The sequence below is a fragment of the Scyliorhinus canicula genome, chromosome 4 (assembly GCF_902713615.1).
Source record: "Scyliorhinus canicula chromosome 4, sScyCan1.1, whole genome shotgun sequence".
NCBI lineage: Eukaryota > Metazoa > Chordata > Chondrichthyes > Carcharhiniformes > Scyliorhinidae > Scyliorhinus > Scyliorhinus canicula.
Window position 1 is genome coordinate 171,865,081 of NC_052149.1, and position 21,794 is coordinate 171,886,874.

The window sequence follows — 21,794 nt, forward strand, 5'->3', positions numbered from 1 at the left end:
ACTTCCCGCATCACAGTGCTGCCCAGGTGTGGCACCAGGAGCAAGTACTCCCAAGCCCAGGTGCAGTATTGATCAGAGGTGCTGACATAGGAGAGTCCTTTGGCCTAGCAGCACAGTGCTGTCCTGAAGGCCAGCTGGGCATGGAGGTGGACGGTAGGACCCCGTCTGCCCGACAAGTGGCGAACAGCGCATCAGGAGCAGCGCAACACTGTGTGGCAGAAAGGCTTTGTTGTATTCATCTTGAAAGCTCTTGTGAACTGAGAACCATCTTGTGCAGGCCACTATGATGTGATTTCATGCTGATGTGATGCAAGATTGAGAGGCCTGATACGAATCTGGCTTACAGCTGTTTTAATGAGCATTCAGGAGATGCAAAGGGCGCTCACAGCACCAGCCATGTGAGAAGAACGACCCACCATTGGGAGAATTGCTACCTGATTTTACGCCAACAGATTTCCAATATTTTTTTGGCTCCTGTTTGATTCTCCATTCCCAGCTGCCACCATGCATGCTGCAGGCAGAATGGGAAAACTCTGTCCCAAGAGTCCAGACTAATTTTGAATTAGTTCCCTTGTTCCTTTGTTCCCTTGATGATCCGTTTGGAGAAAGCTGAAATTTGGGGAAACTAGGGGCGGGATTCTCCCATACTCGGCGGGGCGGGGAGGTCCCGGTGGGACGGAGTGGCATGAACCACCCCCGGATCAGCCTGCCCCAAAGGTGCGGAATGTTTCGCGCGATTCCTGCCGCCACCGAATCTCCGGTGCTGGAGAACTCGGCGGCTGGCGGGGGCGGGATTCATCCCCCCCCCCCCCCCACCCCCGGAGATTCTCTAACCCGGTGGGGGTCGGAAAATCCCGCCCTAGATCTCTGGCCTTGAGGATAAGAGTCTACCTCTGTGATATTGGCCCAACAAGAAAATGGTGCTTTGTTTTCAGAATAGGAGACAGAAATGTAGTTAAGCAATACCCTTTTGATATGATGGCTGTTGACAAGTAAACATAACGTTACATAGGCTGATGTCCTTTGGTTTTAATTTTTGTATTGGTCTTGCCTTGGATATAACTTAATATCTTGTTTAATCATATCGCAGCCACAGATTTGGCAAAGGCTTATGTTTGTCCCGGTGCTATTTGAATTAAATTTTTTCACTAGAACCATACAATTGGTTGAGAGTAAAAAGTACTTTTAATATATTGCTGATTAAGTAATGCATATCTGAAATTAAACTCTTGATTCGGGATCTTTTTTAAATCCTAGATGGAATATTCCTGCATGAATGATAATTCCCCATTCTTAAATATTAATTCAGCTGTACATTGGGAGATTGGGGAAAGAGGCGGATTGTGGGGAGTAACAGCATATTTCTATTAAACTGAATTAAATGACTGTTGTATGCTGCCAGAAAATCTGTAAGATGTTCCAGTGGTCTTTCCAGAGTAACACCCAGTAAATCCCTGATATTTTAAACTTATAAAATCACTTTTCTAATATTTTCTTCTCTTTAATATTCCTCTCCTGAACAATTTCCAGGTTTATCTCAGTAACACAAGTATTTCCAGTAACAGCTGCACTCTACAATTCTTTATTGATTCCAAACATCCACACAAGTGGCAAACCTCCATACAACACTTCTACCTGTGGAAATCTTCCCAGAAAATGTCATCACTGGAATTCTGTTACTTGTAGAGAAAGTTTACATATTATGTTGGGGCACCTGAGATGGGGTGTTGTCAGGAGGTTGCGTTACCACTGAAGGTGTTCCAGCGCAGCCTTGCCCAATTGTGCTCTTCCAATAAGAACCTTTGAACAATGATCAGCAAAGTCAAACATCATTGGTACTTGTTACCTTTCCTAGCCCCACAAAGAAAGAAGCCAATTGCAAGACTCCTCCTGTCCCCTCAGCTGAGATTAGCTCACTCATTGCAGGCCAGGGATTTGGTTTCCTTTTCAGCAAAGGAGACATAAATACAATTAAGCAATCTCCTTTCGATATGATGGCCTCTGCAGTGAACATAAACTTGTATGTGCTCCAGTTGATCCAATGTAGTTACTCCCTTACTTTACAAGCTGGGGCAGAAGACTTTAATCCTAAAAGAATGGCACTTGAGCAATTACAGGATAGAAACTCTGCAATGAAAGTCTAGGGCAGCAGGGTAGCATGGTGGTTAGCATAAATGCTTCACAGCTCCAGGGTCCCAGGTTCGATTCCTGGCTGGGTCACTGTCTGTGTGGAGTCTGCACGTCCTCCCCCTGTGTGCGTGGGTTTCCTCCGGGTGCTCCGGTTTCCTCCCACAGTCCAAAGATGTGCGGGTTAGGTGGATTGGCCATGCTAAATTGCCCGTAGTGTCCTATAGTAAGGTTAAGGGGGGGAGTTGTAGGGTATAGGGTGGATACGTGGGTTTGCGTAGGGTGATCATGGCTCGGCACAACATTGAGGGCTGAAGGGCCTGTTCTGTGCTGTACTGTTCTATGTTCTATGAAACTGAATATCAGGCACTACCTATAATCGGAGGGCAGTCTCAGAAACTTGTTTTTGCCTCGCTGCCTGAGAAGAATTTCTATCTCTATATTCTTGTTAATTTTTTTTTCAAACTAAGTCACGTGTGAGAGAAGTCTGGGGACATGTGCTGTGCTGTAAAACAACTGGTTAAACATTCATTGTTTTTTTCCCCTCATTTTTTTAGCTTCATGTGATCTTTGCTCGCATTCCCCCTGTAGTGGGAATGTCAAATTCCTTCCAGCACTGGGACCAAAAATATTGGAATTGATTTTTGGTATGTTTAACTCCCAGATGTTAATCCACTGAAGGGAGGTGGTAAAAATGTTTGAAAAACAGCTAGTGTGTTGAAGTGGTTCAACACCATGGAAACACGTGCAGGTGTTGCCTCCTTAAACTTCACACTTTCACACAAGGTTGGTCCAAATTTCCATTTATTGAGACATGCTGGAACCAAATATAATGTTTGTCAAATTTGAATTAATTTCAGTGATTTGAATAGAAATTCCCAAAGATCAGGGACGGGATTCTTCGACCCCTTTGCGCTCCGAAATTGTGTTTGGCGTGGGGGCGGAGAATTACCCAAAATAGGCCCCCAACCCAGCACGCAATTATCTGACGACCGGAGAATCGTTGCCATTCGCGTGCGCGCAATCGACGCAGCGCCGGTCGGGGGCTGTTGGGAAAGGCCCCCCCCCCCGGCGATTCTCCGCACTCGATGGGCCAAGTGCCCGTCGAGCGCCCCGGCATGGTTCTAATGTGGTACCACCCGGCGGGAACTCGGAGTCACGGCTGATGTAGGCATTATGGTTGGGGGTGGGGGGGGGGGGGTGTCATGTGAGAGTGCCTTTAAGAATTGGTTGTTTAAGAAATGTACCATTAAGAAATGAAGCTGATCATATTACTGAAGTGATGTCGCAAGGGGGGAGCTGAGCTCACTTCTGCTTTTTGGGAGTTTTAGTTTCAGTTTGACGAAAGCTTGGGTGTGGCTGTGAGCTGCATTGCTGGTGATATCTGCCATGAAAGACTATCTCTTAATATTTGATGAACTCGGAATTGTAAAAAGGTCTCCGTATTGAATATAAATCTAATGTGCTTCTGTTTGAAGGATTTGTTAAGTCTTTTGGATGTGTAAAGGAACAGTTTGCAGGATTGAGTAGTGTATTATTTTCGGGGTTATTTTTGAAGTAAGAGGTGTTGAGAGATCCAGTGTTTATTTAAAAGGTTAATTTGAGTTCATGGAATAAACATTGTTTTGTTTTAAAAACCACGTGTCCATAATTGTAAAACTACACCTGGGGAACAAGCCGTGTGCTTCAAAAGCAACAATCCATTACAGGTGGGGGGGAGGTTGGTTGAACTCCATGATACATTTTGAGGTTCTGAAAACACCTCTCCCATAACAGCGGGCGTGGGGATCGGACACTGGGGAGGGGGGGCGGGGCCTCAACGACGGGCCGGCCTGCGATTGGGGGCCACCGATTGGCGGGCCATCGCGATCCGGGAGCGACCTATCTTCCTCCGCGCGGGCCCACTGTGTGGCTCCGGCATATCAGCGGCGCCCGCGCCGAAGTGGCCCACCGCGCACATGCACTGTGTGCATGCGTGGCCGCGTCGTCTGTCCAGCAGAGCCCTGCCGGCAGCCAGAGCTGCGGGACGCACGCTGGAGGCCTGCTAGCCCCCTGGAAAATGGGGAATCGCCCCGGACTTTCTAGGAAAAGGTCCTGAATGATTCTCGCCCATTTTCTGGCGGGCGTGAGGATGTAGTCCCCCAAAGGGAAAATCCCGCCCCTCATTATTGTTGTGAGAATGTGTTTTGCCTGTGATGGAAACTTTTGACAGAGGTCCAAATGTCTATTTCTTTTTGCTTGTGCATTGCATTCTGGACTTTGGACAGAAAATGAGTCTAAAAGAGTCCAAAAGAAGCAAAGAACCCTAGATAAACAGGTTGTACATGACTGGGAATAAAATATGTTAAGTGGGGTATGGATGGGAAAAGATTTAAGATGGTGGTAGTATTAGTATTTAATTGGTGTTTATTATTTGGGAAGGGCTAATTGAAATGGAGAAATATTTGTATTTCTTGTGCCCAAAGTAGTAAACATACAAAAGTGACAAGTCTCAACAGTTTTTAGTATTATTCACTCAACCTGGATGGGGTGGTGTTGCTGTCATAAAAGTGCCTCACTTCATTTATATGTAGAGGTGTGACCCATTTTTTGTAATTTAAAAAAAATGTATTTTATTGCAAACCGGAATCAAAACTGGTTACAACACATAAACACCCCGGGATACATACTTCCCACAATCAACTATACAGTCCAAAAAAGTTTTCCCTTTTCCCCCCCTCCCCCTGCGACGAACAGCTCCCCAAACACAGTCACAAACATCTCCCACTTTTTCTCAAAACCCTCTGCGGAGCCCCTTAACTCATACTTTATCTTCAACTGCATGACGTTGTACAGGTCACCCAACCAAGCCGCTACCCCCGGTGGCGATGCCGACCGCCACTCCAGTAAAATTCGCCACTGTGCAATCAGAGAGGCGAAGGCCACAACATCAGCCTTCCTCCTCTCCTTGAGCTCCAGCTTCTCTGACACCCCAAATATCGCCACCAAAGGATCCGGGTCCACCACCTCATCCACTGTCCTGGCTAAGACCGCGAACACTCCCCCCCCCCCTCCCCCCCCCCAGAATCTTCCCAGTTTTTCACAACCCCAAAACATGTGCGCGTGACTTGCTGGCCCCCACTCACACCTCTCACACTCATCTGCTACCCCCTGAAAGAACCCACTCATTCTCGCCCGAGTCATATGCACCCTGTGCACCAGCTTATCAAGCTTATCCTTGCACAAGAGGAGGTCCCGTTTACCCTACACAGTGCCTCACTCCATACTCCTCAATTGATCTCCCCTTTCATTTCTCCTTGATCTTCACCACCCACTCGCCTCCCTGCCCCTCCAGCCACTTGTTTATATATCACCAATTCTTCCCTCTCCTTCCACATCCAGAAGCAGCAGTCACTCCAGCAGGGTGTATCCCGGCAATCTAGGGAACCCCCTCCAAACCTTTCACGCAAAGTCCCTAACCTACAGATACCTGAACTCACTCCCCCTCGGCAACTCTACCCTTTCGCTTACCTCCTCCAGACTGGCAAACCCTTCCTCCAAATACAGATCCCTCACCTTGGCCAGCCCCACTTCCCTCCACCTCTAGTATACATTATCCATCCCCTCCGACTCAAACCCTTGATTCTCGCACAGCAGTGTTAACACCGACATCCCTTCTGCTCTAAAATACCACCTCAACCAATTCCATATCTTCACCATGGACTGCACCACCGGGCTCCCTAAATATCTACTCAGAGCCATTGGCAATGCTGCCATCACCATAGTCCTCAAGCTCAACCACTTACAAGATTCCTCCTCCATCCTGACCCACTCTACCCCTTCTCCTTCCCACCACTGCTGCACCTTATCCACATTCGCCGCTCAATAATAATGAAGCAACTTCGGCAACGTCAACCCCCGCTGCTGCCTCTGCCTCTGTAGCATGATCCTCCCCACCCTCGATACCTTCCCCGTCCATACAAAGTCCGAAATGATTGTGTCCAATTTCTGAAAGAAGGCCTTTGGTCGAAAGAACAGGAGAGCTTGAAAAATAAACAAGAACCTCAGCAGAATATTCATTTTCACACTTGGACCCTCCTTACCAACTTCAACGACAGTGTATACCAACTCTTGAGATCCTCCTTGGCTTCCTCCATCAGCTTTGTTAAGTTCCACTTATGGAGCCTTGTCCATTCCCTCGCTACCTGAATTCCCAAATACCTAAACCTATCCCTCGCTACCATAAATTACATCCCGCCTAAATTTGCCCGCCGTCCCAATCATTCACCGGGAAACCTCGCTTTTTCCTACATTCAGTTTATACCTCCCCAGCAGGCTATTAATCCTTCCTGTACTCTCCAGAGGATCTGAAACATAACAGCAACAGGTCACGGCATAGAGCGACACCGGACACTCCCTCTGTCGCCTCATAATCTCCTGCCACTCCGCCGACCCCTGAGAGCCATCGCCAACGACTCTGGCCAGCGCAAACAGTAACGGCGACACCAGGCACCCGCCTCGTACCCCTGTGTCCGCGAACTCATCTTATTCGTCCTCACACTTGCTTTTGGTGTCACATACAGCAACTGCACTGATGTCACAAATCTCGGCCCAAACCTTCCCAAAACCTTAAAGTACCATCACTCCACTCGATCAAAAGCCTTCTCCGGGTCCATCAGCATCACCACCTCCGGACATTTTCTGTAATATACCTACGCAGAAAGTATGTTCAAATTTATATTGATTTCTGCACCAAGGGGGCTTATGACAAAATTTTTAAGGAGCTTACTTATCAACGTTGGGAATATAAAAACATTGTTGCCTATTTGTATTATAACTTTATGTAAAGCACTTTATTAACCATTTAAAAATTATGCCTTTCCCTCATAAAATAAGTGCTTCCATGTGTCTGCATGTTTAGTGGACCTTCTTTGTAAAATTAGGAAAATTCAACGTGTGAAATAGGCTACAGATGCTTCACAGCTGTAGTGCTGCATCATTTATTGGTCCAGTAAGTTCAGTCAGAACTTTATAATGACGAGGAATGTGAATTGCAGTTAAATCTTGAAAGCCAGTTGCCCCGACCATATTCAATGGCAGCACGGTAGCCCAGTGGGTAGCACTGTTGCTTCACAGCTCCAGGGTCCCAGGTTCGATTCTCGGCTTGGGTCACTGTCTGTGTGGAGTGTACATGTTTTCCCTGTGTCTGCGTGGGTTTTTTAACAATAATAATAACAATAATAATTATTATTATTCCTTACATTTGCCACTGAGCCGACTGGGAAGTCGCTTATTTCGGATTTAGACTCCTGTGTCTACGTGCAACTGATGTGGTAGTGGATCCACTGCTATTCTGTTCAATACCTTAGTCTCTGTTGTTTTAACTCCAGTCGTCTCAGGCATTCTCTCTGTCCCAATTACCTGCTTATCTGGAGTGAATCCTGTTTATTAGGAAGCTCTGGTCCTGTCCAGTCTTCTTTCTGACATTGGGAGACGTTCATTCCCCAGTGTCCTGTCCCCAAACTGCAATATATCCAGCTAAAACAAAAACTTAGAAGCTTTTTTACTTTCAAGGAGTGCCAGTTGCTAAGCAACGCCTGCATACCTCTGCTGGCCTATTTATTCTTCATGCTATATTCCCCTCTCAGCACAATAGAAACACTGTTGGAATTTAACCAATCCCCACACATACAAACACCTTGTCCAGCATGAATCTAACAATAGGTTTTACCCTTCCAGGCACAGAAACATTAAATTAAACCCACTTAAAACTCTACCTTATTTCTAATGTTTACAAAGGCAAATATAAATCCCTTAAAACTACCTTTGTTTTCCTCACAACATTAATAGAGATTAATTTGCATGCTTTCAACAGAATGTCAAATTTGGGCAGCACTCATCACTTGTGTCAAAAAGCCATGATTAAAATCGGAATTATTCAGAATGACCATATATGAGATGCATGCGAATTTCCTCAGGTGGGTGGGTGGTGGTGGGGGGGGGAGAAGAAACTCGACACATGACCACTCTTATGGCATAATTATATTGATACTTTCCAGGAAGTTATTTATACAGAGGTGACCAGAATTTCTTCCATGATTTAGACTGCTGTTCCACCTCTTTTTAAAGAGAGTATTACTCCCACCATTGTCGTCTTGTGCAAATGTGCATTTGTGTATGTAGTAGTGATATAAAGCTGGCATAAAACTAGCAGGAGTTACCAAACTAGATGGATGCAACTTTTAAAAAATGTACTGTTTTTAGTATACTTTTCTCAAATTATTTAATTGCATGTCTTTTTTTTTACACTTGCACAGAATGATAACTAGTTAAGTGCCAATTGTAGGAAAGCGGGGCATAGCACTAAGCAAAAGGTAATGAATGCGCAACATCTGACCTCCAAACCCTCCTGGAGGGGAGCAGAGGGTGAGGCATTCAAAACAGGACAACTACATTTAACTCGAAATAAAAGCAAAAATGCTGCAGATGCTAGACATGTGAAATAATAAAAGAAAATGCTGGGTAAACTGAGCCAGCCTGGCAGCAACAGTGGAGAAGGAAACGTAACGTATGACCCTTCTACAGAACTGTACATTTCATTGACTGTGGAGAATGCTCAAGAAGCCCTGAATCACGGCAGAGGTTTCTGGAGATGGCTTTGGTCTTTGGAGCATTTGGAATCTGAATAGAAATATCCCAGCATGACAACAAGCAGGACAGTTTTGCATTAATATCATTGGTGCTCAGTTATACGATCAATTTATTCCAAGCTCCCAGATAAAAATGGGTGACCTCAGCATGCTGTGATAATTTAAAGTCTTTTCAAGGCTTACAGTATCAGTTCTGCCTGAAGAATGAAAGACCAGAGTATGACGTATATTTGGATTAGCAAAACCCCAGTTGCATCTCTGCATATTTAATAGATAATGGTAAAAGCCATATGTATATTTTAAAAGTAGCAAAATACATGAAATTTGCGACTAATTGTGGCAGGTAAGTGTTTCTTAAATTCTGCTGAGTGGGAGCATTTATGTGTGGGGCCAATGGATGACGTGTTTGCTTTTAGAGGAAGGTTGCTGTTCACTGTAATGCTGAGAAGCACCAGGGGAAGCTCAGGAAATGAGAAATGTGCTTTGTGACATAGGAAAAGGAAATCCGTCAGGATTTACTTTTGAATGGAAAGTTACCTTGTGTGGTCTTAGCTGTATGATGACACAGCACATTTGCATCTCAAGCTCAGATTGTTTAGAATCTTATCATCGCAACAGGATGCCTGGTTTCTATATAGCGTCTCACAGAATCAATCACTGCCTTCACTGTGAGGCTGACTTGGTTCCTAGTCATTTGGAACATTTGACCACGTGAAAGGATGTAGGATGTGAATCAGATTTTACAGATAATATACATCTTGTCTATCCATACATCTAAATATCTGTAACGAGGAATGGCTATTATGGCTATTCATTTGAATTTATTTATTTTTGACACCTGGCAAGGCCCTGACAAAACCTTCCAGGACCTGAAGTCTTGAGGAGGTGATGCAGCTCAAGTGTATATTTATCTTGTTAATTATTATATTTTTTATTTTTTATTTTAAATTTTTTTTTAGAGCACCCAATTATTTTTTACAATTAAGGGGCAATTTAGCATGGCCAATCTGCCTATCCTGCACATCTTTGGGTTGTGGGGGTGAAACCCACGCAAACACAGGGAGAATGTGCAAACTCCACACGGACAGTGACCCAGGGCCAGGATTCGAACCCAGATCCTCAGCGCCGTATGCAGCAATGCTAACCACTGTGCCACCGTGCTGCCCTCTTGTTAATTATTATGATTGGGTTTGTATAATGTCAAACTACATTATAAATTCACTAAGGCTTTCTTTAATGTTATTGGCCAGGGTTTAGAGAACCCCAAAGTGTATCATGGAGTTCACCTGACCCACAATCGCCCAGGAGATGGGGAGTAGGCATCTCATTGCTCCCTGCAACTTTCGTAGTGTCATGTCAGCTTCTTCATGACTCGTGGCTCACTGCCCCATAAAGGCGCTGTGAACCATATTCTGGATTCAGGAATCTTTCAAAGGCAAGTCCGGAAGGCTTACCCATGCCTCAGCCACTCCCTTTGGACCTTTCATACTCTCCTGTCATCTCGTGCTCTTTCCATGCCTATTCACTCAGTATGCACTAAACAATGAGCCATAAAAAAGTAATGGCAGGTCTGGTACTGCTGAGAAACACGCCTTTGGAAATGTTTTTTGGGAAAAAAAAAGCTGCTGTCCTGACAATATCAGACCGACCATTAAAGTGTCAACCACAGAGGTTTCAAACATTTCACACCTCTTATTGTTGTGCAAATAAACATTGAAATATTGTCAAAAGAGATCGCAGAATCATGATGCCAATCAAGCAAACTCAACAACTTCCTTCACTTCCCAAAAACACAATCTTCGCTGAGTTCATATGTTTATTGATCTGGTGTCTCAGTCAAGAATACATAATAAGGACAGGTGGCTATTGCTTGCTGTTGATTCGGCATGGAGTTGGCATGGAGAGTATGAGGGACCAAGGGAAATGACTGGGGGCATGAGTTGGCATGAAGGGTATGAGGGGCCGTGGGGGTGGGTTTTGGGGTGAGAGGTGAGCACTTAGGGGGTCTAGCTGTTTATACTACAAGTGGTACAATGTCCTAGAGTACTGAGGACTCCTACTAACTGGAACACCTCAACACTTGACTGTCCCTGTGGCCGCCCCACTCCAACCATTGCCTACCTCCCTGGGGTGAAAATCGTGCAATGTGAAGCCCTTTTAAACTGAGGCGGGTTTGTTGTGTTGGGGAAATCTCCTGACTCGAGCTACTCACCTCATTAGTGAAAATCTGGCCCTTAAACCTGAGGAATTGAACCTGAGGAAGTGTCTATTGCAGACCTGAAGTTTAAACAGTAAGTTGGTATTGCCCTTAAAGACTCATTATTATTTTAAAAAAATAAATTTAGTGTACCTAATTCTTTTTTTTCCAAATAAGGGCAATTTAGCTTGATCAATTCACCTACCCCGCACATGTGGTTGTGGGGGTGAGACCCACGCTGACATTGGGATCATGTGCAAACTCCACACGGATAGTGACCGGGGCCGTGATTGAACCTGGGTCCTCATTGCTGTGAGGCAGCAATGCTAACCAATGCGCCACAGTGCTGACTCATTCTTTTGAATTGATTTCTTGTCTATTGGCACCTGGGGAGGAATGCCATCTATCTGTCTTGTTTCCTTGTTTCAAACTGTTTTAATTTTCTCGAACTTCCCACCTCATTTATGTTCAAGTTGTTGACTTACTTGGCTTAGCACTCTTTTGGAGGGCATCCAACGAGGAGGGCATGCAACAAATATCTAGAGGAGGCAAAGATTTACTATACGAGTTATTTTATGATATTCCATATTTTCTGACCTCAGTATCATATAGGGTTCTCACAAATAATTTCTTGCTGTGATATGTTGTGGCTGTGTTATGGTTTTCTGCAGGTCCTTGCCCCAACCATCCTTTTAATAAGCTTCTGCATTTTCTTATGTTCACCCCAAAGAACCCCTTCATCCATCAAGAAACTTAGTGGAGATCATTTTCCATTTCAGATTATTTTGTTAATTTATTTGGCGTGATTTGTTAATCTATAATATCCTTGTCAGCCTAGACATGCAATTTATATACTAAAGTTGCAAGTGTCATAATCATTGTGGGGTGGCACTGTTGCCTTACAGCGCCAGGAACCCCGGTTCAATTCTTCCTTGGGTAACTGCCTGTGTGTCATAGTCATAGATGTTTACAGCATGGAAACAGGCCCTTCGGCCCAACTTGTCCTTGCCGTCCAGTTTCTATCACTAAGCTAGTCCCACTTGCCCGCATTTGGCGCATATTCCTCTATACTCTCCCTGCCCATGTAACTATCTAACTGTTTTTTAAAAGACAAAATCGTACCCGCCTCTACCAATGCCTCTGGCAGCCCGTTCCAGATGCTCACTACCCTCTGTGAAGAAATTTCCCCTCTGGCCTCTTTTGTATCTCCCCTCTCACAGAATCATAGAATCATAAAATTTACAGTGCAGAAGGAGGCCATTCAGCATTTCGAGTCTGCACCGGCCCTTACAAAGAGCACCCTACTGAAGCCCACGTATCTACCCTATCCCAGTAACCCCCACTTAACATTTTTTGGACACTAAGGACAATTTAGCATGGCCAATCCACCTAACCCGCACATCTTTGGACTGTGGGAGGAAATCAGAGCACCCGGAGGAAACCCACACTGACACGGGGAGAACGTGCAGACTCCACACAGACAGTGACCCAGCCGGGAATCGAACCTGAGACCCTGAAGCTGGGAAGCAACTGTGCTAACCACTATGCTACCGTGCCGTCACCTTAAACTATGCCCTCTAGTTCTAGACTCCTCTATCTTTGGGAAAAGATGTCGACATGTACCTTTTCTATGCTCCTCATTATTTTAATGTAAGCAATGTTGTTGTAAGCCTACTTGAGACACTAATAGAGATTATTATTATTATAGAAAATAGATTGAGTAGGCCATTTGGCCCTTTGAGCGTGCACCACCAGTCAATATGATCATCGCTGATCATGCAAATTCAGTACCCCACTCTCTCTCTCTCTCTCCATACCTCTTGATCCCTTTAGCCTTGCGGCCACATCCAGCTCCCTCTTGAATATATCCAACAAACTACCCCTTCTGTGGTAGAGAATTCCACAAGTTCACAATTCTCTCAGAGAAGAAGTTCTTCCTCATCTTAGTCCTGAATGGCTTACCCCTTATTCTTAAGCTGTGACCTCTAGTTCTGGACGTCCCCAACATCAGGAACATTCTTCCCGCATTTAGCCTGCCCTGCCCCATCAGGATTTTATATGTTATCCACTTTTGCCACCAAAGCGGATAACCTCACATTTAACCACATTATATTACATTTGACAACTCAGCATGAAACTAAAACAGAAAATGTTGAAAACACTGAACAGGTTAGTCAGCCTCGGTGAAGCAAACAGGCTGGTTCATTTTTAAGGAGTGACCCATCTTCGACATAGATGAAATAATGAGGCACCAATGAGGTACCTTTCCACCATTCACCAGAGTCTCTGGGCTACATCACTCCCTTCCAGGATCTATCTGAAGAGGGTTGATAAAATAAGCAAAAAGGGTTGTAAACTGACCTCCAGGTATCCAGGAACTAAGAGCAGATACTTTAGAACACTAGAACTTATACTACTGTGGCTTCCTATGGATTGTATTACCACCATCGCCATCCCATTCTGACTATTGGAGGTAATTGATTCAACCATCTCAGCTCGTGCTCAGTAATTCACCTATTAAAGCTTTCTGTCACTTCAACTCCCTCAGTCCTTAAAGACCACTTCACCAAGGTTGTGTTTCATTTTTGTTTATCTATTTTGTCCATTGTGCTCGTGCAAAGGGTGATTCCCCTGTTAAAATCACTGAGGGTTTTTTTTTTCCATTTTGGAGCACTATATAAATAAAAAATTGTTGTTGAACGCATATATTTGTAAAACAATTTGTTTGCTACTCACCCCACCCTTCACCCCTCTCTATGGTTTTCTTAAATTTATCCTGATTATGGTACCTGAGGGCCAGGAGCACCAGCAGCGCTTTGGTTGAACAAAGTTCTTCAGAAGCTTATGATACCAAGGTAGTCCTTGTCACAGGACCTCTCAGGCTAACTCTTTAGTGGTCTGTGTTCTTTTTACCCTATTATTAATCTTCAATCTCAAGACCTGAAGGCCAATGGCCAGAGTGTCCATGGTGAATGTACTGATTTTGATTTGGATGGCTATTTCTTGAGGAGAAAACATCTGGAGCTGATTCATCACTTGATACGGCTACGGCTAATGTTTGTGTGTAAATCCTCCCTGGATATTGGCAGTGTGGATGTCGTTGGATTTAATTGTAATCTCCGCCATCTGTGTCAGATCCTCTCTGACAGTCCTCTTTGCTCTCCCATGTGTAATATTCTCGATCTCCCTTGGTAGATTTTTCTGGGTTATTGGATAAAAGAGAAAGAATGGGTAATGTGTGGATGGTTTCAGGTATGGAATCAAGGAATATGGGGTAGCACAGGAAAGTGGAATTGAGGCTGAAGATTAGCCACAATCCTATTGCATGGAGGAGCAAGCTTGAGAGGCCAAAAGGCCGAACCCTCCCACTTCTAATATTCAACCCCTCCCACCCCACCAAAAAGAATGGATTCAGGTTTCAAAAATAATAATCAACAAGCCAGAACATTTTTATTGCATCAGTGATTTAAATTTATACTCCACTTCCAGATGTGAAAGTAAATGTTTCATCCCAGTTTAATTTTCAGCCAACTAGGCACCCCTGCCCCAGCATCGAAAGCAACAGATTGAAATACTTAATTTTCACATTTTCTTCAGTTTAAAGGATTTCTAATCTCAATTTTATGCTACTTCTAAGCCGCTAATGTTGTTTCATCTTGTTACCCCTAACTTATTTTGCTATCTTTCAGTGCAACTACTTTCCATACATTGTATCTTTAAAAAATAATATTTTGCATATGCAGTTGTAACATGGGGATACGCTGACTATCATCAACAATTTTATTTTGCAATCCAGTTAGTAAATTTTACAATTTTCAAACCAGATGCCTTAAGATCATTTTTTTTTGTCTTTTTAAAAATAAATTTAGAGTACCCAATTATTTTTTCCAATTAAGGGGCAATTTAACGTGGCCAATCCACCTACCCTGCACATCTTTGGGTTGTGGGGGTGAAACCCACGCAGACACAGGGAGAATGTGCAACTCCTCACGGACAGTGACCCAGGGCCGGGATTCGAACCCGGGTCCTCAGCGCCATAGGCAGCAATGCTAACCACTGTGCCACCGTGCTGCCCTCCGATGCTTTAAGATAGCAACAACAACTCAATCTTATGTGACCCTGGTAATTTCTTGGTTTGAAGAATTATACCAGCAGGAATTGGGAAAGGAACGATGCAACAAGCTTCATGTAGGATTCTGAATTTCTCAGCATCCAAATTGAAAGACCGAGGTGTATAGATTCTTGGTAAGCAAGGGGCTGATAGATCATCACGGTAGACGGGATGCAGATTTGAGGTAACTATCAGATCGGACATGATCTAATTGAATGGCAGAGCAGGCTCGAGGGGCTGAATAGACTACTGCCCTCCTTGCTCATATGTTTATAAGTGATGTGAGGAAAATATATTTCACAGAGTGGGTTATTGGAGGCTGGTTCAATCAAGGTATTTAAAACAGACTTGGATTTCTATCTGAAAAGAGAGAATGCGTAAGCTTATGGGATAAGGCAGAGGAGTGGGACTAAGTAGAATGTTCTTTCAGAGAACCAGTGCAGACATGATAGGCTGAATGCTGCCTCCTGTACTGTAAAGGTTCTGAAATTTATTATGGGTTATGTGCAGCAATACCACTGAAACAGCATTTAAAGCAGTCAAAAGAGCTATATGGAATTAAAAGGGAAAATATATAAATTGTTTGCCTTCCACACAGCCCATGTACAGTGCTCTGTTTCAAGTCATGTAATTAGAGGGTCCAAGCCTCACTGGTATCTGTTAAACATTGGCGATACCAGGAAGCAACCGATTTTCTGACAGGGGTAATCCTTGGAGTAACTGAACAGGTACCAACCTAGTGAAGCTAAGGTGACATCATGTACACACTAGAAGATGATGACTATAGGCAAAGATAAGCAATCCCATTCTCAGCAGAGCAGAGTAAAGCTCTCTGACCCAACCAGACATCCAGTCAAAATTGGTAGTGGGGCAGTTAGGCAACTGGAAGGCAGAGCAGAATGGGCATCCTAAACCATAAGTGCAAGAGCTAAGGCTGAAGTGGTTGCTAGCATCTTCAGCCAAACACATGCTGAGTGAATACCCCTCAGCTTCTTATCAAAGACCCCCAATATCATAGATACCAGTTGTCCAGACATTAAGAAGCATATGAATGCATTGGACATAGGGAAGGGTGTGGATGCAGACAATATTCCAGTTATAATGCTGCAAACCTGTCCACTTATGAGTTGGCCACACCCATTGCTAAACTGTTGCAATGCAACTACTACTTTGGTAACTACAATATCAAGAAATGTTCTTATCAAGAAAATATAGGAAAATCTAATCTGGCCAATTATATCCGCTTCCTCCCAATTGTTAATGGTGAAAAAGGTCATCATTAGTGTCATGGCATCTGCAAACCAAACTGCTCACCGATGCCTGATTTGGATACCGCCAGAACCACTCCTCTCCAGACCTCATCAAGTGTTGATCTTCAGTTAGATACAAGAGCTGACTCCCAAAGAAGAGATGTGAGGCAAGATGTCCATGATATCAAAGATCAGAAGGATTGGGCGTTCATGATGGAGTCAATGGGGGAAAGGTAGCTCTTTAAACACAAGTCTTGTTTGGATTAATTATCTGCTGCACATTGATGCAATACACCGAGTTATCCTTAAGAGCTATCCAGACCGCATGCGTAAAAGAAACCAGCCCAAACATCTTCAGCAATATTTGGTTCCTCAATTATATTCTGCACAATAACAATGTACAAAAAGCACAGAAGAATTTTTGAATCAAGTGCATAAAAGTATTTGAATATTTTGTGTTTATGATGTCACTACCTTTCCACAGTGGCACCCACTGGTGTTTGTTTTATTTTAGATATGTGCCACCTAATCTACCATAGCTAAGTTTCGAATTGATTCCCTTATGGAAGAGTTATGCGGAGCAGACTCGATGGGCCAAGTGGCCTAATTCTGCTCCTATGTCCTATGTCTTCGGTGAAAGCAGCTCAATGAAAAACATACCCCACAGTTTTGTTTGTTGCTGTTTTGAGATCTTGGTTATTTGAGCACATTTACCAGACACCTGTTAAACAATCAGAATATTCCATTCACAGCAACAAAATTTCTTGTCGCAAATTTCCAGGAGCAATTGAAAAGAATTTCAACGTAATTTGCACAGATATTGGCATCCAGGTGTCCCCAATATATGGTACCCGTTGAAGGAATTGCATGTTTGACTTCTTCCTAGATTAGCAAAGTGAATGCAAAGGGTAGCAACTGTTGCTTCTGACATGTAGGATGTAACAAAGTGTCATTTGTCTTTGACATTTGCTGAGAAGATGCTATCTGTTTTCTTTGCAGGTAAAATCCTCTTCAGACGAAGTCATATCAGGGATGTTGCAGTCAAGCGGCTGAAACCAATCGATGAATACTGCAGGGTAAGTTCAGGAGGGGAGAACATGAACTTGAGCTGATTTCTGACTTGCGATCTTTTGAGAACTCCGATTGAGACAAATGTTTGCTTATGTAATCCATTGACAGTTAAAGCATGGGAGGCGGCAGACAGGAAAGCGTGACAATAGATTACTGTCCAAAATTGTGGAAGTGCTCAATTTGTGTGCCAAAAATATACCAATAATGGCACTTTCGTAGTCAGATGTACTAGTACTCTGCTAGTTTCCTAAATAGCAATGGACCCTTAAACCCTATCACTGGATATTACATTTTCCTAGCTGATAAAGAGAAAAATATCTGCTACACTGCATGACCTAGCTTCAGCTCATAGAATTTACTTCTCTATCTCGGGATGAAAGTGATTCTTTCCAGGATGAAAATGTCTGCCCAACTTTAAGTGCCAATAATGTCAACATATATGGTGAGGCAGCAACCAAGGGATTTCTTTTGTGAACATAGCTATGATGGATTGGACAGTTGCCCAGTCAGAAGTCTTAATTTGTTATTAATAGCTAACAAATAATATATGCACTCCAGCAAGAAGGTTGATTTACTGTTGAGGAGTGCTGAATTATCTCTTTGCAAAGTGGCAAATAACATCATATGCTACTTTGACTATGGTAAATTGTCACTCCTCGTCCTTCTTGAACTGTCTGCAACCTTTAACAGGATTCATCAAATTGTCCTTATTCAAATCCTCCCAACGTCATCCAGCTGGTTGTTGTGTCATCACCTGGTTGCTATGTTCTCTGCCCTCTTGATTACCTCTGACCAGCAACTCCCCCACCCCTACCATGTTGCCCATCAATTCAACATCTGAAAACAAACAGAGCATCAGGTTCAACATGTTTGCTGTTGACAGTTCTATTTCACAACCAAGCCTTCCAATTTCTCGAAATGGTCAGTCTGCTTATCTGACAATCCAGTATTGGATGAGCAGAAATTTCCTCCGACTATTTGCTGGAAAAATTGAAGGCATTGTCTTTACTCCCAGCCACAAACTCCATCTCTCTCTCTCTATCTGACAACTGTCTAAACCAGACTGTTTGCAAACTTGCTATTCTATTTGATCTTGAGATGAGCTTCCAGTCACATACTTGCTCCTTCACCAAGAATGCATAATGTTGCTGATCCCTGAACCCGCCTCAACTCTCCTACAAATTTTACTGCAAGCATCCCTTCATTTGTCAGCTTTTGGACTCTTCCAGCTCCATGCACTACAAGATTGGCGTTATTGGTAATGTCAGAACGAAGGCCAAGCCATTTGCTCCCTGTGCAAGCTTCATGCCAAAATAGGGCACATCAAAGCTATCTTGCGGGATAATGGCTACCCCAGTCAGATTATCGCTCACTGTGTTTCGTGTGTACTCTCGAATGAGCCAAAGGTCACCTTTTTTGAATTTGAAAGGTCACAGTCTACCTTCTATTACTCTGAAGTGCAAAGTATCTTAAAAGTTTGAGCAACTGGTGAAGATAGCTATTGCATGACATTTATATGCAATGGCAACTCAAATGCTTTCCACTAGAAGGATGCTGCTTTCAAGCCAAAATGATGTTCTGCCTATCACACAAATGAGAAATGTGGTATAGGAATTTCAATGACAGTGGAATGCCATATCGTAGGCCGTATGTCCCAATGACCAGAGATCATATCAAACCGTATTAGACCGAGTACTGACTCAACCAACCCATGCTTGCAAAGCCGGGAACATAGGCTGTGATTCTCTGGCGCTGATTCTCGGGCGCCTGCGGGATTCCCGCTGCGCCGGTCGGGGCCATTGACAGTGGGCCCCCCGGCGATTCTCTGGGCCCCGATGGGCCGAGTGGCAGACAGGTTTGGCCAAGTCTCGCTGGCGTGGGTTACTTAGGTCCCACACGGCAGGACGTGGAAGGTGTGTGCACGGGGGCCATCCTGCAGGGGGGCGGGGGAGGGGATCCGACCCCGGGGGGGAGCCCCCATGGTGGCCTGACCCGCGATCGGGGCCTACCGATCGTTAGGCGGGCTGTTTCCGTGGGGGCCTACTTTATTCTGCACCGGGCCCCTGTAGGGCTCCGCCATATTGCCCAGGGGCCGGCGCGGAGAAGGGAACCCCTGCGAATGCGTGGAAATATGCTGGCCGTAGTGCGCATGTGTGAAAATATGCTGGCCGTTCCACGCATGCGCGCAATCCTGCCGGCTGATCTGCGCTGGCTGGAGCTGCGGGGACCACTCTGCCGCCAATTTAGCCCCCTAGGAAGGGGAGAATTTGTCACCTTCAGGAACTGTTGACGGCGGAGTGGTTGGCGCCGGTTTTCACGCCGGCATGGGGGCATAGCCCCATTATTGCAGAATCCCGCCCATAATAGCTAACGTTGGATGTGATTCCGTGATTGGACATTTGCTGAACAATGCAAAGTATGCTAAGCATTACACTAACAACCAATTTTTATGGGGTTGCAATGTAAATTTCTTACATTTGCTAAAAGTTAATACACTAGTATGCAGAGACCTCTCTGCAGGCTAATGAATATGTCCACTCATTACGGGCCAGATTCTCCAATTCTGAAGCTAAGTGCGGAGGATCTGTGGTGTTTTACATGAAAAATAAATCGGCGGCTGAGGTCGACCCTGCGCGCTGTGGTGTTGCCGTTTTGGAAGGGGCGGAGCATGCAAAACCTGTCAAACAGGCGCAGCCCCTGATTCCGTCGCAAAAGTTACTGTGAAAAGCCCCTAGTCGCCATATTCCGGCACCTGTTCAGGCACATGGAGAATTCAGAATTCTCAGCTGGTACGGGAATTGAACCCGTGCTGCTGGCCTTGTTCTGCATCATAAACCAGCTGTCTAGCCCACGGAACTAAACCAGCCACAAATAATCTGATGAGATTTTATGTGAAATGTTGCTTTCTCTTTTTCTCTCTCTCTCTCTTTCTCTCTCTCTCTCTCTCTCTCTCTTTCCACTAAATCTCTCCCTTTTTAAATCGCTCCTTGTTTGGCTCAATGTCAGCATTTAGTTATGCTCCTGTGATGCATCTCTTTTTTAATATGAATTTAACCGCATTATTATTAATTTTTTCAATTAAGGAGCAATTTAGCGTAGCCAATCCACCACCCTGCACATCCTTTTGGGTTGTGGGGGTGAGACCCACGCAGACACAGGGAGACAGTGCAAAATGAACCCGGGTCCTCCACGCTGGGAGGCAGAAGTGCTAACCACTGTGCCGCCCTGCTTGTGATGCACCTTCAAATGCTATACTAACATAAAGTTATTATTTAAATATATGGTATTGCTGTAAAAATAATTGCAACATGTTGCATTTATATAGCATATTTAATAGAATCGGAGGGATTCTGCAGCAGCACAAAGGAGTTGACTACCTGCTGAGCAAATAGAAGTGATGGACCTCTGTATATCAGCAAATCCCTCCATGACTGCAATTGCTCTTCTCCTCCAATCTCTGCGGTCTTCTCCAGCCGCACGTTCCACAATCTATGCTCCTCTAAATCAGGCCTTATGATTATCCCCAATTACAGAAGTTCCACCATTGGTTGTCGTGCCTTCAGTTGCCTGGACCCCAAACTCGAGCTATCATGCGATACCCAACCTCGTTTAATTCCATAAGACACCCCTTTTATCCCTGACTAAGTAATCTGACCTAGTATTCTTTATGCGACTTGTTATACTTCATTTTCTAATGTTCCCTTTGAAGTGCTTTGAGACATTCATTACTGTAAAAGCGCTATATAGATATAAGTTGTTGACAGAAAGAAGTATAATAATTGTTTTGAGACTGACTTGATTCACTTGAGTGGACATTTTAAATGTCTAAACTTCCTGCAGCAAAAATGGCCATAGTCCCAGAGGACCAAAGGTTACTGTGTGTGTGGTGTGTGTGTGTGTGTGTGAGAGAGAGAGAGAGCAGACCGGTGGTGGAAGGTCACCACACCACGGGTGAGGAACAAGTTTGAGAAGGGGGAGCCTTCATGCGAACCTCAGCTGGTATGGGAATTGAATCCCGCTGTTGGTGTCACTCTGCATCACAAATCAGCCACCCAGCCAACTGAGCTAACGGACCTCCTTGCAGTAGCCCTATTATGAGAGCGTGTCCGTAGAAGGTTTGTGTGACTTGCATCTAATGTTGGTACGGCAATAATGAAAATAAGGTGACATATGAAGTCACTCTCTATGGTTACCATTTAATTAGAACAAGTCCACTCCTATTTGGGCAGGCACTTGTGGTTGCCGGAATGACTTCCCGCTGAAAATTGGGTGTGCAAAAAATAACTGGATTGCTTCACTCCATGGGCCACCCCAGTACTGCTGGAAAAGCAATACGAGGCAAAAGAAAATCCAGCCAAGATAATAGAAAGGAACAGCTTCAATGATTTTTTTTTTCAAACTTCTATTTG

The 21,794-nt window shown here is 44.3% G+C and overlaps 2 protein-coding genes across 4 annotated transcripts in view; one reads left to right on the forward strand and one right to left on the reverse strand.

Annotated features, from left to right (window-relative positions):
* Window positions 1–21,794, reverse strand: part of LOC119965166 (EF-hand calcium-binding domain-containing protein 9-like) — a 583,421-nt gene that overhangs the window by 425,097 nt on the left and 136,530 nt on the right. The window lies entirely within an intron of this gene.
* sh3pxd2b (SH3 and PX domains 2B) overlaps window positions 1–21,794 on the forward strand; it is a 338,186-nt gene that overhangs the window by 135,225 nt on the left and 181,167 nt on the right. For both annotated transcript variants that reach the window (XM_038795540.1, XM_038795541.1), the window contains exon 4: window positions 17,314–17,390. In XM_038795540.1, coding sequence (XP_038651468.1) covers window positions 17,314–17,390 — 77 coding nt within the window. The remainder of the gene's footprint in view (window positions 1–17,313; window positions 17,391–21,794) is intronic.